This window comes from Primulina tabacum, chromosome 6 (genome assembly GCF_025594145.1).
Source record: "Primulina tabacum isolate GXHZ01 chromosome 6, ASM2559414v2, whole genome shotgun sequence".
Lineage (NCBI taxonomy): Eukaryota > Viridiplantae > Streptophyta > Magnoliopsida > Lamiales > Gesneriaceae > Primulina > Primulina tabacum.
Genome location: NC_134555.1, coordinates 43,918,101 through 43,932,740, shown reverse-complemented (window position 1 = coordinate 43,932,740; position 14,640 = coordinate 43,918,101). Strand labels below are relative to the sequence as shown.

Sequence of the window (14,640 nt, the reverse complement as noted above, 5' to 3'; positions counted from 1 at the left end):
TATATTTTTAAGTTTTATATAAAAATTTCTATTTTTTCCTTATTTTTTCTAATGCGCCTAACTTCAATCACTCTGGTAAAATCTCTATGCTTCTATTTATTTTTGAAGATGTTATACTCTTCAATCTCATCCTTTTTTTTTTAATGTTTAACTCGAACTAATCTAGAATTATCGAAATAATATAGAAAATAAAGTAATTATGTGTATTGTTGAACACATAATATTACATGAGTTAATTTTTATTACATATGTACGATGAAATCTTGTTTGAATTAGAATAAGCACTTTATTTTTTTATGGATTATATTGATTGTTGTATGCTTTCAATGTCTTATTTCAATGTTTTTAAATTTTTTATGAAACTATTTAACTGAAATACATTTTTCTTCTATATTTATTTTAATATTGTTTAAAAATTCGGTATATATATTGTCCCTGGTATCGACCTGTGTGTTTTGGCAGGCCTCTGAATGGACAATCCAGCCCAGCCCACAAACAAGAAAAACTGGAAAAAAAAACTTACAATTATTTTTCTAAAATAGTTGACCAAGCACATTCCAAATTATTTTTAACTTTGAAATTGTTTCTAAAATAGTTGTCCAAACACACTTTTAATTATAAAATAGTTGTCTAAAAACATTTTTATATTTAAAACAACTTTTACAACATTTTATAAAAAGTTTAATAAAACAATTTATGAAAATATTTTATAACTACTTGTCAGAGCCTTAATGTTCTTTCAACTTCACATGGGTACCTACTTTCCACAAATTAGCGAACCATTTGGAAAACCCCACAAACTAATTATGCTTAATATCAATCAACTGACATTCTTAAATCTCAAGATTGACTTGATATATAAATTTTTTCATCGCAGAATGATGGTCAGGGTGGGAGTCGATTTCATTTTTACATGAGTTCGAACGCTCATCTCTCCCTCAGGGAGAGTTCGGTGACGACTCTCTCTTAGCTGATCATACTAAAAAAATGAAATACATAGTCCCGTCATTTGAATTTTTATTTAACATCTTATTATTATAATTATACCTGTAACAGATATTCAATTCACATATGCTGAAAAAAACAACAGGAACAGTCGGAAATGATGGTAAAATTTGGGAGATTTTGGTGTGTAATGTTGTAAAAATGAAAGCTTCAATCATTTTTATAGCGACGGTTTAGCTGTTGCTAAAGCTCCTTGTGGTGAATGACTGACTTCACAGTACATATATATATTAAGAAATTTAGTCACAAATTTAGTTGGGAAGTTGGATTAGATATAAAGTGATACAATTATAAAATTAAAACATAGGCACAATCAGCAAAGTATAATAATATATATCATTCCCGAAATAAATGGAAAGTTTTCGTTTCTGATACTTGAATAAATTGATGATGGAAATCATATACTCGAATCTCATATATGATTATCGAATAAATTCATACTTTTATGTAGGATCTTTGTAGTTGATTTACTAACCTTTGTTCCGGAGATAACAATGTTCTTCGATGGTCCGAAACCGATCACGAATGGAAAGGAATCAAATTTTCACAGCCCAAATGCTCCAATAAAAGTGATATATTTTGTTGCAATCTTTGAAGAATGTCTCGGCTGTTTCCTCTTCAATTTTGTATATTGATTGTTCTTGTATTAGAGTAGGATTAGGGAAGTTATCTAGAAAAATAACTACTCCCTCCAATAAATTCAAATGATCAATTTGAATTGTCTAGGTCGGGTCGGGTCAGCCCTCATGGGCGACCCATTACCATTAACCCATATGTTATTTCTTACAATTGACAATAATATATATTGCCGGTAGAAGATGAAGTGTAGACATCTGTGCGTGCGTGGAAATGAAAACTTGATTTATTTCGTACAATAATATGCAAATAAAGTTTTCTCGACTTTGAAACAAATGTTGAGAAATTCATTTAGCTGTTGTTCTTCGAGTCAATGATATACGTTGCGTAATTGGGAGCATGCTTGAACCCATTATTTTACTTATTTTATCTGTTAAAGTCTTTAAAATCAAGATTAACCAAACTACGTAATATTGTAGTCATTTGGTTGATTACTGCATGAAAGGTAACAAAATAAATAAAACAGGTTAACCAAAGTAATATTGTAGTCATTAGTATGATTAATTAATTTAATAGACTAACTTTATGTATTTCAATTAGCAAGTATCCGCAGCTAATACTCCTAAGTACTTGGAGATTTTGGAAGTAATTACGAGAAGCTTAACGACAAAATTCTGATGGCACGAAAGGGAAATCCCATCATTAATTTTCATTAGTTTTTCCCCTTCCAAACAAAAAATCAACCCTTTTTCTTAATTGTGTCAGTGTTGTTACATTCGTATCACTTAATTGGTTCCTTTAATTAAATGGTTAAATAGATTTTATCAACTAATAGTTATTTCTTTTACAGTAGTTTCGTGGAGTAAAATTAATGACGAAGGGAATAATTATTATTATTTTTTTTATTATTATTATAATAAACCAAGTCATGAACACAAAATTTTAGTTTTGTTTTAATTTCAGATAAATTTATTATTTCATGATTCTATCTAAATACAGTTAAATAATGAAATGAAAATCAAATACAAATTGATCAAGTTTCGTGGATCAAACACCAGCTTTCGTCTCCATCATCCACCCGATCCCAAACCAAGCCCACCTCGCAGAATCCCATCCCATCATCGTCATCATCAACAAACGCAAAATACTTAATAAAAAATAATAGGTAGGAAATTGTTTGAAGCAGTGGGGATTTGGTCAATTACACGTTAATAAGACAATTATTCATGCTTGATGGACAAATATACAATATGGATATTTCATGACTGACCACATTGAGTCCCGCCATTTTAATTTTAAACTAAACAATTTCACAAATTTAATCACCAAATTTCACAAATATGGATATTTCATAATTGACCACATTGAGTTCTCCGACTAAAATTTTCGTTGAAAGCTAGCTATTCTTTAAATTAAAATAAAATTTTCTGATTTTTGAGTGACACAATTAGACTATTTTCAATTTCACCCTTTACCATATTACATAAAAGAAAAGATTTGTATATACTTTTAATTTTTGTTTATGTCTATTTCAAAGGCGGTATTATATATACACATACACAATTAATTAAGTTACATAAATATGTGAGAAAATATCACTACAAAAAAAACACGGGATTAGCGACGGTCAAAACTGTCGCTAATACCGTCGCTAAAACCGTGAGGCGACGGTTGTAGCGACGGTTTTGTCGTCCGTAGCTGGAGGTCGCGTCGCCTTCATATAGCGACGGTTTCTCAATAACCGTGACAACATAGCGACGGTCTTAGCCAAGAACACCGTCGCTACATATAGCGATGGGTTTTTAAATACCGTCGCTATATTAAACAACGGTTTTTAAATAAACCGTAGCTTAACGAAGTTACGGTTTTCAATCTTATCCCAAAAAACTCATTCATGATTTACAAAATTAATAATCTACTACTTTATAATTCGTAAATAAAGTACGACACAAAAATTAAATATGACAATTTCTGTAAAGAAAACGCTTTAAAAACCTTACGTGCGCGAAGATATGCCGATTTACGTAACACTGGAAGATTGTGCCGACGAGCAAATCTACGAAATTAATACAAAAAAATGTTAGTACAAAACAAAAAAAACCGAAATTGCGAAAAAATTGATAGCGTTTCGCTACTACCACTGAAGAAATGCGACAATCGCGTGAAGAAAATGTTCGCGAACCACGGTATAAATAGAATCATAGCGACGGGTATATCGTAAACCGTCGTCATTAGCTACAGTTTTGATTTAAACCATCGCTAATAGCGACCGTTTTCGAGATACCGTCGCCGATAGCGACGGTTAAGTATATATCCGTCGACAATAGCGACTGTTATATAAAACCGTCGCCGATGCGATCGGCGACGGTTTCTAGCGACAGAGCTTTTCACACGGTCGCTATGTTAGCGACGGTTTATTATACCCGGTCCTTATGAGGATTATTCCATCCTACCCTTGCAGGCAGTGCTTGCAGGGGTACATCCAAGGGCCGGAATTTTTTCTGGCCCAATTTTTTTTTTTTTAATTTATTTTTTCCCATGAAGTGGAATCCCAACCATTCATATGGGGTGTGGGCACTGCCCTCACACCCAGGATCGAACGAACCGTCGTTATGATAGCTCTTATCACTAAACTTGATTATTGAAGTAGATGAGGGCGATATATAGAACCATCGCGACGGTTTTAATTTAAACAGTCGCCAATAGCGATGGTATTTTAAAAATCGTCGCATATCTTAATTGGCGACGGATTAAAAACCGTTGCTATTAGCGACGGTTTAATACAAACCGTCGCCAATAGCAACGGTTTTTAGAAAATCTCGTTACCAGCGACGGTCGTCTAAAACTGTCGCCGCACATGGCGACGGGTAAAAAATAAGTCGCCTAATAATATGGCGACGGGTAAAAAATCTGTCGCCTAATAATATGGCGACGGACTAAATATATAATGTAAGGTCCGAGAATTTTATCCCGTTAATCTGAAATGATTTGATGATAATTGATGTGATTATAGACGGAAGGGATTAGACTGGAAAAGGCGTATGAAAACACGAATTATGTGCGAGGACAGAACACCTCGAACATATGCGCGACAGTGGCAGAAGACCTCGCGCATATGCGCGAGGAGTAGGCACGCATATGCGCGAGCTGTGCGGAAGCTTAATGCCATGTCCAGAGAACCTCGCGCATATGCGCGAGCTACAGCATGCCGAGACAGTAGGTCTCGCGCAGATGCGCGGTATCCAGTGCGCGCAGATGCGCGAGCAGAGATAAGCTTAGGCGCAGAGACAGAGTGTCTCGTGCATGTGCGCCGACGGTGGTCGCGCATATGCGCGAGACGTGTTGAACAAAGGGGGAGCCACACACACACACACACACACACACACACACACACATATATATATATATATATATATTACAAACGTTAATCCTCAGAAAACGAAAGGGGGAATCAAGGCTTCAGAGAATTTTTAAGATCTTGATATTATATTTTAATTTGCGAGAAATCCGTCCGTCTGTTTTTGAATCCGACTGCAGTACCAAGTTCCCAGCAACGACAGCTATAACAGGACGTAAGTTTCATTGAGTTCTGATATCGTTTGAAATTATGATATTGGGGGAATTCTAATTAGACTGATATTATATGTTCCGGATATGCTGATCAGTATATAATTGAAGTCAGATAGAAGAACAGATTGTGTATGCAATTGTTATGATTTTCTGAAATGATATGACTGAGATTGTACAGATTTGATTTTATGAATTGTTATTATTGAAGATTATGATTCGTATTGATATCGATTATGAGTCGTGGTATTATATCTAGGATGTTGAGATTAACGAAGTACTGAAACTGTATTATTATGTCGTCGAAACACCAGTAGATTGGTATTGATCAGATTCAGTATTGATTGAGAATGTATCGTTATGTCATTGACATGGATCAGATTATGTTTGATTCGATATTGATCAGATTATGTCTGGATTTGCGTATTGATCAGAACAGGCCTTGAATTCAGCTGTATATTGACATAGTCTATCCGATATTGACATTTCAGATTTGATATGGACAGATTTGACTTCGAGACTTCGACTTCATCAGACCGAGAAGAGCAAGGTATAAATTTATGTTGATGCGGGATTGCACAACTCGAATTGGATTCGACTTGAGTTTCCCAAAATCACATACTTTATGTTATTGCATTGTTATTTGCAATTGAATGTGTTTGATATCTTTGGTCTATGGATTTATATACAATGTATGTATTGAGTCATAGGCGGATGTGCCTAGTCGTATACATTTGATCCCGTGACAGAGGTGCCCGATTGTGATGGAATCGTCACGGGCCCATTGCACATTGTTACCGAGGTGTGGCTATATCGAAGTGGATAGAATTGGAGTTTCTTCTATTACTATTGTTCGATATAGATGCCATGGTCGATAGGCCCAGTTTGTGGCTAACTAGCCAAGACACCGGATGTTTGGCTATATCGAAGTGGATAGAATTGGAGTTTCTTCTATTACTGGTGTTCGATATGGAAATAGCCAAAGTCCGTGAATAAGAACGTGCCACCACCCTGATCGGGAGTGTAGGTGGGGGTAAGTTCTTATTCAGAGCGGGATCCCTAAATTAGGATGAGTCGAGTCAGAGTCTAGGAGTCACGGAGTGTGATTCAGAATCTGTGTTGATTCATGTGTCGGAGTTGACACCTGTTATGTGCAGAGTTAGCATTCACTACAAGAAAAAAGACGAAAGACAACGGTTAAAAACCGTTGTCGTAGGTCAAAAAAACTGTTGTAAAAGCCCATGTAGTTAAATGGTACGCTCAAAGACAATGGTGAAAAACCGTTGTCGTAGACATCAAAGACAACGGTAAAAAACTGTTGCCGTAGGTCATGTAAAACCGTTGTTAAAGACCCTGTGGTTAAATGGTGTGCGCAAAGACAACGGTGAAAAACTGTTGTCGTAAACGTTTAAAGACGACGGTGAAAAACCGTTGTCGTAGCATTGAAAAATCGTTGTAAAAATAAATTTAGCGACGGATTGTCTAAACAATTCCGTCGCTAATAGCGACAGATTATTATTTTTCGTCGCCAATTAGCGACGGTTTAAATTATGTTTACTGTCGCTGTTGTTTTTCGTAAAATAAAAAAAAATTCGGTTATAATTTTAAAAACCTAACAATCTTATTAAATTAAAATATTTACAATCTTTAACACTTAAAATTGAAATTTAATGAAAATCGTAGACTAATCGTGGAAGAATAAGAGCGACGGTTTGTGTTTAAACCGTCGCTAGGTGCGACGGTATTTCGGAAAACTGTTGCTAGTAGCGACACCAATTGCAAAACCATCGCTATTTGCGTCAGTTATTTAAACCGTCGCTATTAGCGACGGTATATTATATAACTGTCGTATACATTAACTTAGCGACGGTTCTATCGTCGCTAATTTAAAAATGTAAAGAATTTAAAAATGCGACGGTTTATTACCGTCGCTAGATTGAATCGGCGACGTGATGGCGGATACCGTCGCTAATTTGCGCGACAGTCAGGCCAAAACCGTCGCCAACATTAGCGAAGGGTTTTGTTCAGACTGTCGCTACGTTAAAAGTAGCGACGGTTATTTAAAAAACTGTCGCTAAATATTAGCCGATTCTTTGAAAAAAATTAGAAACTACGACAATGTTTTTTCAAAAACCGTTGTCTTTAACCAAATAATACACTAAGAAACGACAACATTTTAAAAAACCATTGTCCTAGTTCTAAAACCATCCGAAAGACAACGGTTTACACAAACCGTTGTCTTTGACCCTTGACAGAATCTTATATAGACAACGATTTTTGAAAAAACGTTGTTGTAGCCCAAAAAACCATCCAAAAGATCGTTGTCGTAACCTAAAAAAAAACCTCTCATAGACAACGGTTTGGTTTTGTTGTAGCCCAAAAAAAAAATCTCTTCGACAACGGTTTTTAAAAACCGTTGTTGTAGCCCAAAAAAAACACTCATAGACAACGGTTTTTAAAAATCGTTGTCGTAGACACATAAAAGACAACGGTTTTTAAAAAACCGTTGTCTATAAGCGGGTTTTTTTAGGCTACGACAACGGTTTTTGTTAAAACCGTCGTTTAAAGAAAAAAGACAACGGTTTTAATAAAAACCGTTGTCGTATGAGTGTTGTTGAATTGTATTTTTCTTGTAGTGATTATTTCATGTTTCTGACTTTGATACATGTTATGATTGTCTGTTCATGCTTTTATACTTGTTTATATGAAATGCATGTATACATGATTTATACTGGAATATAATTCTCACCGGAGTTATCCGACTGTTGTCGTGTTTGTATGTGTGCATGGCAACAGGTGGGACATGATCAGATCAGGGTCAAAGAGATGGAGAGAGAGATCATGATTAGAGTGGAGACTACGGACTTGGACTAAAGATAGGGTTGAACACTTGACATGTAGTCGTCAAACCTTAGTTTAAATGAATGTAATATATCTCGTACAGAGTTTGTACTTTTATACTGATATGTATATATTAGATTAATTCCATTACGTTCCGCATTTTAAAAAAAAATATTTAGACCATGTTTACTATAATGAATGAAATTGTCCCAATGATGATTAAGATTATGATTAGCGTCCGGATCCCCAAATATAACATCGCCAAAGGCGACGGTAATAAAACCGTTGCAATAAATTGCGACAGATAGATTCAAACAGTAGCAATATTAGCGACAGTTGTATGGCAAACCGTCGCTATATTAGCGACGGGCATAGATAAACTGTCGTTAACTTTAGTAGGCGACGGTTTTATTACAACCGTCGCTAATACAACGACGGTTTATTAGAAATTGTCGCTACAATAGCGACGGTGTAATATAAAACTGTTGCCAAAGTACCGTTTTTTTGTAGTGTATTATCAATGAAAAACATCTTGCAAAAACTACATTAATTATGTGACCCCGTCAATATTGAATTACAATTTATACAAAACTATTTCATGTTAACAAATTTTAATCCCGATTTTTAAAATCACAATATAACAAAACACACAATACACGTTTTACCATAAATAAAAGAAAGACAATTACTCATTGTTTGTTGACTCTTCAACTTCTCAATATTCTATTTATAGCATCATATTTGTTTTTTTTTCCTAAAAATCACATTATTATTAATTGTTCTTATTATTATATTATCATCAATTCCGGTGTGGCTCTTCGATCATCTTCTTCCTAAAGAATCGTTTGGAATTCTCCAATTTTTCTTCCAAATATATAAATATAAATATTTCTGTCCTCCATTCCGAGGGGAAAATCTGCAAGCTTAATTGAATGACGTCTGTAAGTTACGTACGTTTTTCATAAAATATATATGTTGGCTTAGTTATTAATTTGATTATGATGTTAAGTTTTTTTTAGAAAAATTTGTGTTGACGTTTCGATTCTAATGATTATTATACGATGCATACATGGATTCGGTTTGATTTTGTGAGTGTGTGTGTATATTCTCTAAATCCTATATTATGTGATTTAATGATGTCAAGAAGATTAATTACAAATAGAAAACAGATAATTTTAAGGTATAGAAGTTTATGCAAATCAACGTTCATGCATGCATGAATTTTAACAAGGTTTTAACTTTTTCTTATGATTTTCTTAAAATCTAATTAGAATCCTGCGGTTCTGATATTTATTGAAGAAAAATATTATATATGTATACGCAGCACGAGAAAGGTCGGCCTTTGCCGAAATTTGGGGAGTGGGACGTGAACAATCCGGCATCGGCTGATGGATTCACAGTCATATTTGCCAAGGCTAGGGATGAAAAGAAGGCAACCGGTACAGCCGCTAGCATCGCAGCACCCTCTGCACCGCCTCCCTCCATGTCTCAGCCACACGAATCAGATAATGACCCCCGCAAGGTTTCTTTTTGTTTCCACCCCTCAGTTTATTGCACACCTTCATGTGTCCAAATGCATGACAATTATATTTTGTGAAAACAGTATTTTTAGTTTTATATATTTACTTTTTTTTTTAATCTATTTTAATTTTCCAAAGTGCAATATTAATGCGGTCTCAAAATGATGCTGATGTACATTACAAATATCATAGTCGCGCCAGACTCTGTCTAAACTGGCAACGACTTATTTCTTATGGAATCATTTTAGCATTTATATAATTCAAGTATCGATCCCGAAATCTTGGGTTTATTGTGCTGCATGTGTATATTCACATTTTCGTTGAAATCTTTAGAAAGTGTCATCATTTCTTCGAGTACACAGATTTTATTTCTTTTTCTTCATATTGATGATGCAGAAAAAGTGGCTGTGTTGCTTCTGAAAAGTTGGACGAATTTGTGAAAGATGGCATCGGATAATATTTTGATGTAAATTTCGAAATGGGGCTGTTTATGTGGGTTGGAAATCCATCGAAAGATGACCGTAAAAACTAAATCTATTTGTCATGTATTCAAATCTCTTCTATGTTCTTCCTCAATATATTTTGAGGGAATTTGTAAAGTCCATTTTAAATTGCCCAGCCATGTTTATTTTTCAATTCGGATTCTTGTTCGCATTTACTGTAAATGATAAGTTTAGAAATATTTTAGTAGCTTACGTTTCTGTCATGTTTATAATATCCACTGTTTCATTTTAGATTCTAGATTCTTGTGTTTGCCGCCAACGAGGAAAAATGAAGCCAAAATAATTAAAAATCCCGATTGACCGATTTTTGTGCAAATCCAAAATAAACAATATTCAAATACTAACAACATGTTGATCAAAACTCATGAGATGCAAAATAAACATATATATAAAAAAAATGCATGGAAATGTAATAACAATCCAAGAAAACTCAGAAATCAAACGTAACACCGAAATTATAAAATCTAAAACTAATCAAACAACAATCCTAGGAACACAAACTTCACGAGAAAAACCGAAAAGCAGACATGATCAAGAACAGCGCACACGTGAAAAGGGCATTGTTCTTGGAAGCATGAGACTTAGCAGTGGAATCCTCGTCTTGCCAGATAACCCAAACGATCATCCGCTGCCCCTTCTCACAGTGCCCGGTCGCTCCGCTTATGAAGTAGAAGAACCCCGACCGGTCCAGCGTGTAGATGGTGTCACCCTTGTTGGAGAAGAAATTGGGGCGGCTGGAATTGCATTCGTTGTACTCGGTCTTGTTCACTTCCATTACAGAGTCTTTCTTATATTTGAAACCTAAACATGTACTCAATATGCATGTCAGTATACATACATTAATTCGTGGTATCATTCTTGAAACAAAAGTCAGTGTACTTACGAACGGTGTCGCCAACCTTGAACCGCTCTCGCGAAGCCCATTCATTGTAGTGGTCGGTCTGATTCGCGGGTGGCACCGCCCAACCAGCCCCGTCGCCCACCTGAAACTGGAAGCAACTCCCCATCTGCAGCAAAGACAGCTCTAAAAGACAAACAAATGTAATGCAAACGAAGGGTTTCAACTCCATTACTGTTGGTTGATGAAGGCTAGCTATATCTTCTGGATATAACTAAGAAATTTAACAATCAACAAGGAATTAAGAAGAGAATTGTGGATGGCTGTCTATCTGTTGTTGTGGTACATAGGAGAAACTCCTCCATTGCACTGCATATATATAATAAACATCAATCAATAAATTAAGGGATAAATGCTATTGTTTAACGTGAAGGGGGTAATGGCTGAGTGGGGAGTAACGGTTGAGCGTTTTGGTTTACCGGGTCAACGGATCAGTTTGTTTCTTGAATATGTATTTATAACATATTTTTTTATGTCCTCCTTTTACTTATGGTAGAGGATTAACGTGGATGGTATTTATAAATTTTATACCCTTTTTCAACTAATACGACATTTTTCTTTTTTACATGACCATAATCCTATAAAGAGCTAAAAGCGTGACAATAACACAAAAAGCGTGTGTAAAATAAAACCATATCAATCGATATATATGACAAAAAGTGTCAATTGTCTATTCAGTATTTGATGGAAGTGATATAATAGCCATATACCACAGAGCTGTCATTCGTTCAACATCTTTTAACTATACATCATCTTCAACAAAAGAAGGTACCGCTTGCTCTACACACTCAAAAACACCTCCTAGTACAGCACCATACTTGCCTGTTATTCTTCAGTCTGTGATTTATAAATTTCTTTCCTGTTAAATGGTTTGCTCCTCCTAGGAACATCAGCAAGATTACAGAACCCAGACAAATCCTTCCTAATCTGCACTTTTTTCTTCGTCTCCGGTGGCCGAGCACCTAGGTTGCTGATATCAATTGTGGCACCATACAATCGTGCAGACCGGACGACTGAATCATACGCCTTACTAGACAGAACAAGGCCCTCTTTCTGAGACCTCAAATGCAACTCGTATGCCAGCCTTGGTTTAGCATCGTTCGCCAGTGCCTCAATCAATATTTCATAAGTAATCTCGTTGGGAGTTATCTTCTGAACTTCCATACGCTTGAACCATTCATATCCTGCACTTCCAAGATTATTACGAGCACATCCACTTATTATTGCATTGAACGTGACAACTGTAGGATCGACCCCTACAGTAACCATTTCACGTATTATGGAATCGACTATATTGAATTTACCCTGTCCAGCATATATTGAAGCCATGATGGTGTAGGCATATAAGTTCGGTTCAATGCCCACTTTAGTCATATGTATCCAGACTCGAACGGCCTCATCGTATAGTTTCCCTTTCTCAAGAGCACTAAGCAATGCACCATAAGAAATAATTGTTGGCTTCTCGCCTTGTTCCACCATTCGTTTGAATATCTGGATCGCTGCTGCAGTTTCTGAAGCTTTGGAACAGGCTACAAGGACAGAGTTCCACTCCCTGCTGCCTGGTTTAAGGCCTTTCTCTTCCATTTTGTTGAGCAACCTTACTCCCCATCTCCAAATTCCCTTTTTCCTAGCTGCAGATAGAAGTACATTAAAATGAGAGACCATTAGTTCATATGACAAGTTATTTGGTTTAGGGCCTTTATCCAACAAGTCCTCATAAATTTCTAATGCCGTCCACCATTTTTTCGCCTTTCCCATGAGCCAAATGACGTGATTACAAACAGATAAACTTATGTCAGAGTTTATCTCTCTTATCCGAGTATACAATTCTTTAGCCACAAGAAAATGCTCTTCACGAGTGCATGCCCAGATGAGGCGCTCATATTCAGCATGACCAGACTGAAGGCCAGCCTTATCCATCTCTATTAGCAGTCTCAACATCTCAGTACTTGAGTTCTCACTAGCCACAAGCCAATGCCGCATCACTTGGTAGCAGATTCGAATAGTGAAGTTCTCAAGCTTGTCAAACTCGCTTTTCCAGTCTTCATCGGAATCCTTACCAATTTCGCCTTTTTCGTATTTTTTTATTATATCGGTGAAGAATGACAATGCTCCAAACCCATCTTCCAATCTACGGTATGCATACAAAACTGTAGAATAAGTTGCGGGAGATGGAGACATTCCCTTCTGTGGCATTTCCTTAAAAAGTTGGAGGGCCTCCGATTCTCGTCCTTGTTCTATATATATACCCATTAAAGAGTTGTATGTCACAACATTAGGACGCATACCATTTACAGACATATCATTTATGACTTTTTCAAAGTCATTGAAATTTCCAGATTGCTTCATCGCTCCCAAAAGGCTATTGTATATAAATAAGTTGGGACAGAGAGAACTATCAGTTTCTTCACCCTTTCTCTTAAGCCAATCGTAGAGGGCCATAGCTGGGGTTAGTTTCTTGTCCTTGCCAAAACCTCTTATTATGGAAGAATAAACCTGAAGAGGGAGGTCACCCTTACCCTTCAGAATTTTTTCCACGTCATCAGCATCTTTGGCTGAGTGTAAGGTCCATGCCAATGCACGAACATCAACCCTCGCATTATTCTCATCATCTAATTTCACATCAAGATCATTTCCACCATCATATCCATCACCGTTGTCCGGACAATCATCATTCCTTTTGTCACCACCATTATCAACACAACAAGGGGATTTCCCATTCTCTAATTTCTCGCGAACAAATTGTGCGGAGTCTTCTTCCGAAAAATCACTCGAGTTCTCTAAATCTACTTGGGTAACACTATCTCCAATTTCTTGTTCCTCCAATGCCCATGCCAGAGAAAGAGAGGTTCCACGGGAACCACTCTTTGACTTCAATGATAAATATACTTTGCTTTTGGGGTACACATATAAGAACCTCCATTTCAGCTCGGTCTTTGCACTTCTACTTCTAAAGCCTCTCGACAAACACAATAGGCCACGGAAAATACTCAAACTTTTCTGTCCTGTAACCAAATTATAACTAGAATATGATCCAAAATCCAACTGGGGTGTGGCACAATTGGACCAAGATTCACTTGCTGAAGGCCAAATGCTCAAAGCTTGCATATTGAGTTTAAGTAACATAAAAATCCACAAAGAACCTACAAACTTAAAACTGGAAATCTCAAAAACAACTCTGGACTCATATCAGGTCATCCACTCTATATTACAAACAGAACGAAACTAGAATTTTCTGCCTAACAGATATGGTGACAACCATCTGAAAAATCAAGAACTGGCAAAAATCATACCTTGCAAAAAGGGCACAGGACTCAAGTTAAGGATGGGATTTTCCGGATATTTTAGGCCCCAGAAACTGAGACGGGATTTTTCACAGCCATTCGAATGCTGGGAAAGTGAACGAGATGTAAAAGGACTCGTCCCATTAAAATTATCTTCTACTGATTATCCTTATCTGATGTTGACAAATACGTCATATTCCATTTCTACACATAATTACATATGACATGTACAACATTAATAGAATATATTCACAAAATAAATAAATGGCTTATTTTCCAATCACCTAACCGAAAACTAAATTAAAAAAAAAAATCAAATTAAATAACCTAATAAAGCAATTGGACAGTGAAAAAGGAAAGAAAAAATATGTGACAACGTTGATGTAGGGAATGTAATTTGTAAATATAACATCAATCTAATGATAGATACTTGTGTTAGAAAAATA

At 36.0% G+C, this 14,640-nt stretch overlaps 1 protein-coding gene and 2 long non-coding RNA genes across 3 annotated transcripts; 1 reads left to right on the top strand and 2 right to left on the bottom strand.

Annotated features, from left to right (window-relative positions):
• The first annotated feature begins 8,793 nt into the window (after positions 1-8,793).
• LOC142548301 (uncharacterized) lies at positions 8,794-10,220 on the top strand. The gene is made up of 3 exons (XR_012820957.1): positions 8,794-8,930; positions 9,314-9,511; positions 9,906-10,220. It is a non-coding gene; the product is annotated as an uncharacterized LOC142548301 (long non-coding RNA).
• Positions 10,221-10,410: 190 nt separating this feature from the next.
• On the bottom strand, positions 10,411-14,342 carry LOC142549869 (uncharacterized). Its single transcript, XR_012821272.1, has 3 exons — positions 14,204-14,342; positions 10,896-11,019; positions 10,411-10,813 (listed from the first exon to the last, which is right to left on the bottom strand). It is a non-coding gene; the product is annotated as an uncharacterized LOC142549869 (long non-coding RNA).
• On the bottom strand, positions 11,532-14,285 carry LOC142549868 (uncharacterized). Its single transcript, XM_075659072.1, has one exon. It carries the CDS (start codon positions 14,034-14,036, stop codon positions 11,736-11,738), a length of 2,301 nt encoding a protein of 766 aa, XP_075515187.1. The 5' UTR covers positions 14,037-14,285; the 3' UTR covers positions 11,532-11,735.
• Positions 14,343-14,640: the final 298 nt, after the last annotated feature.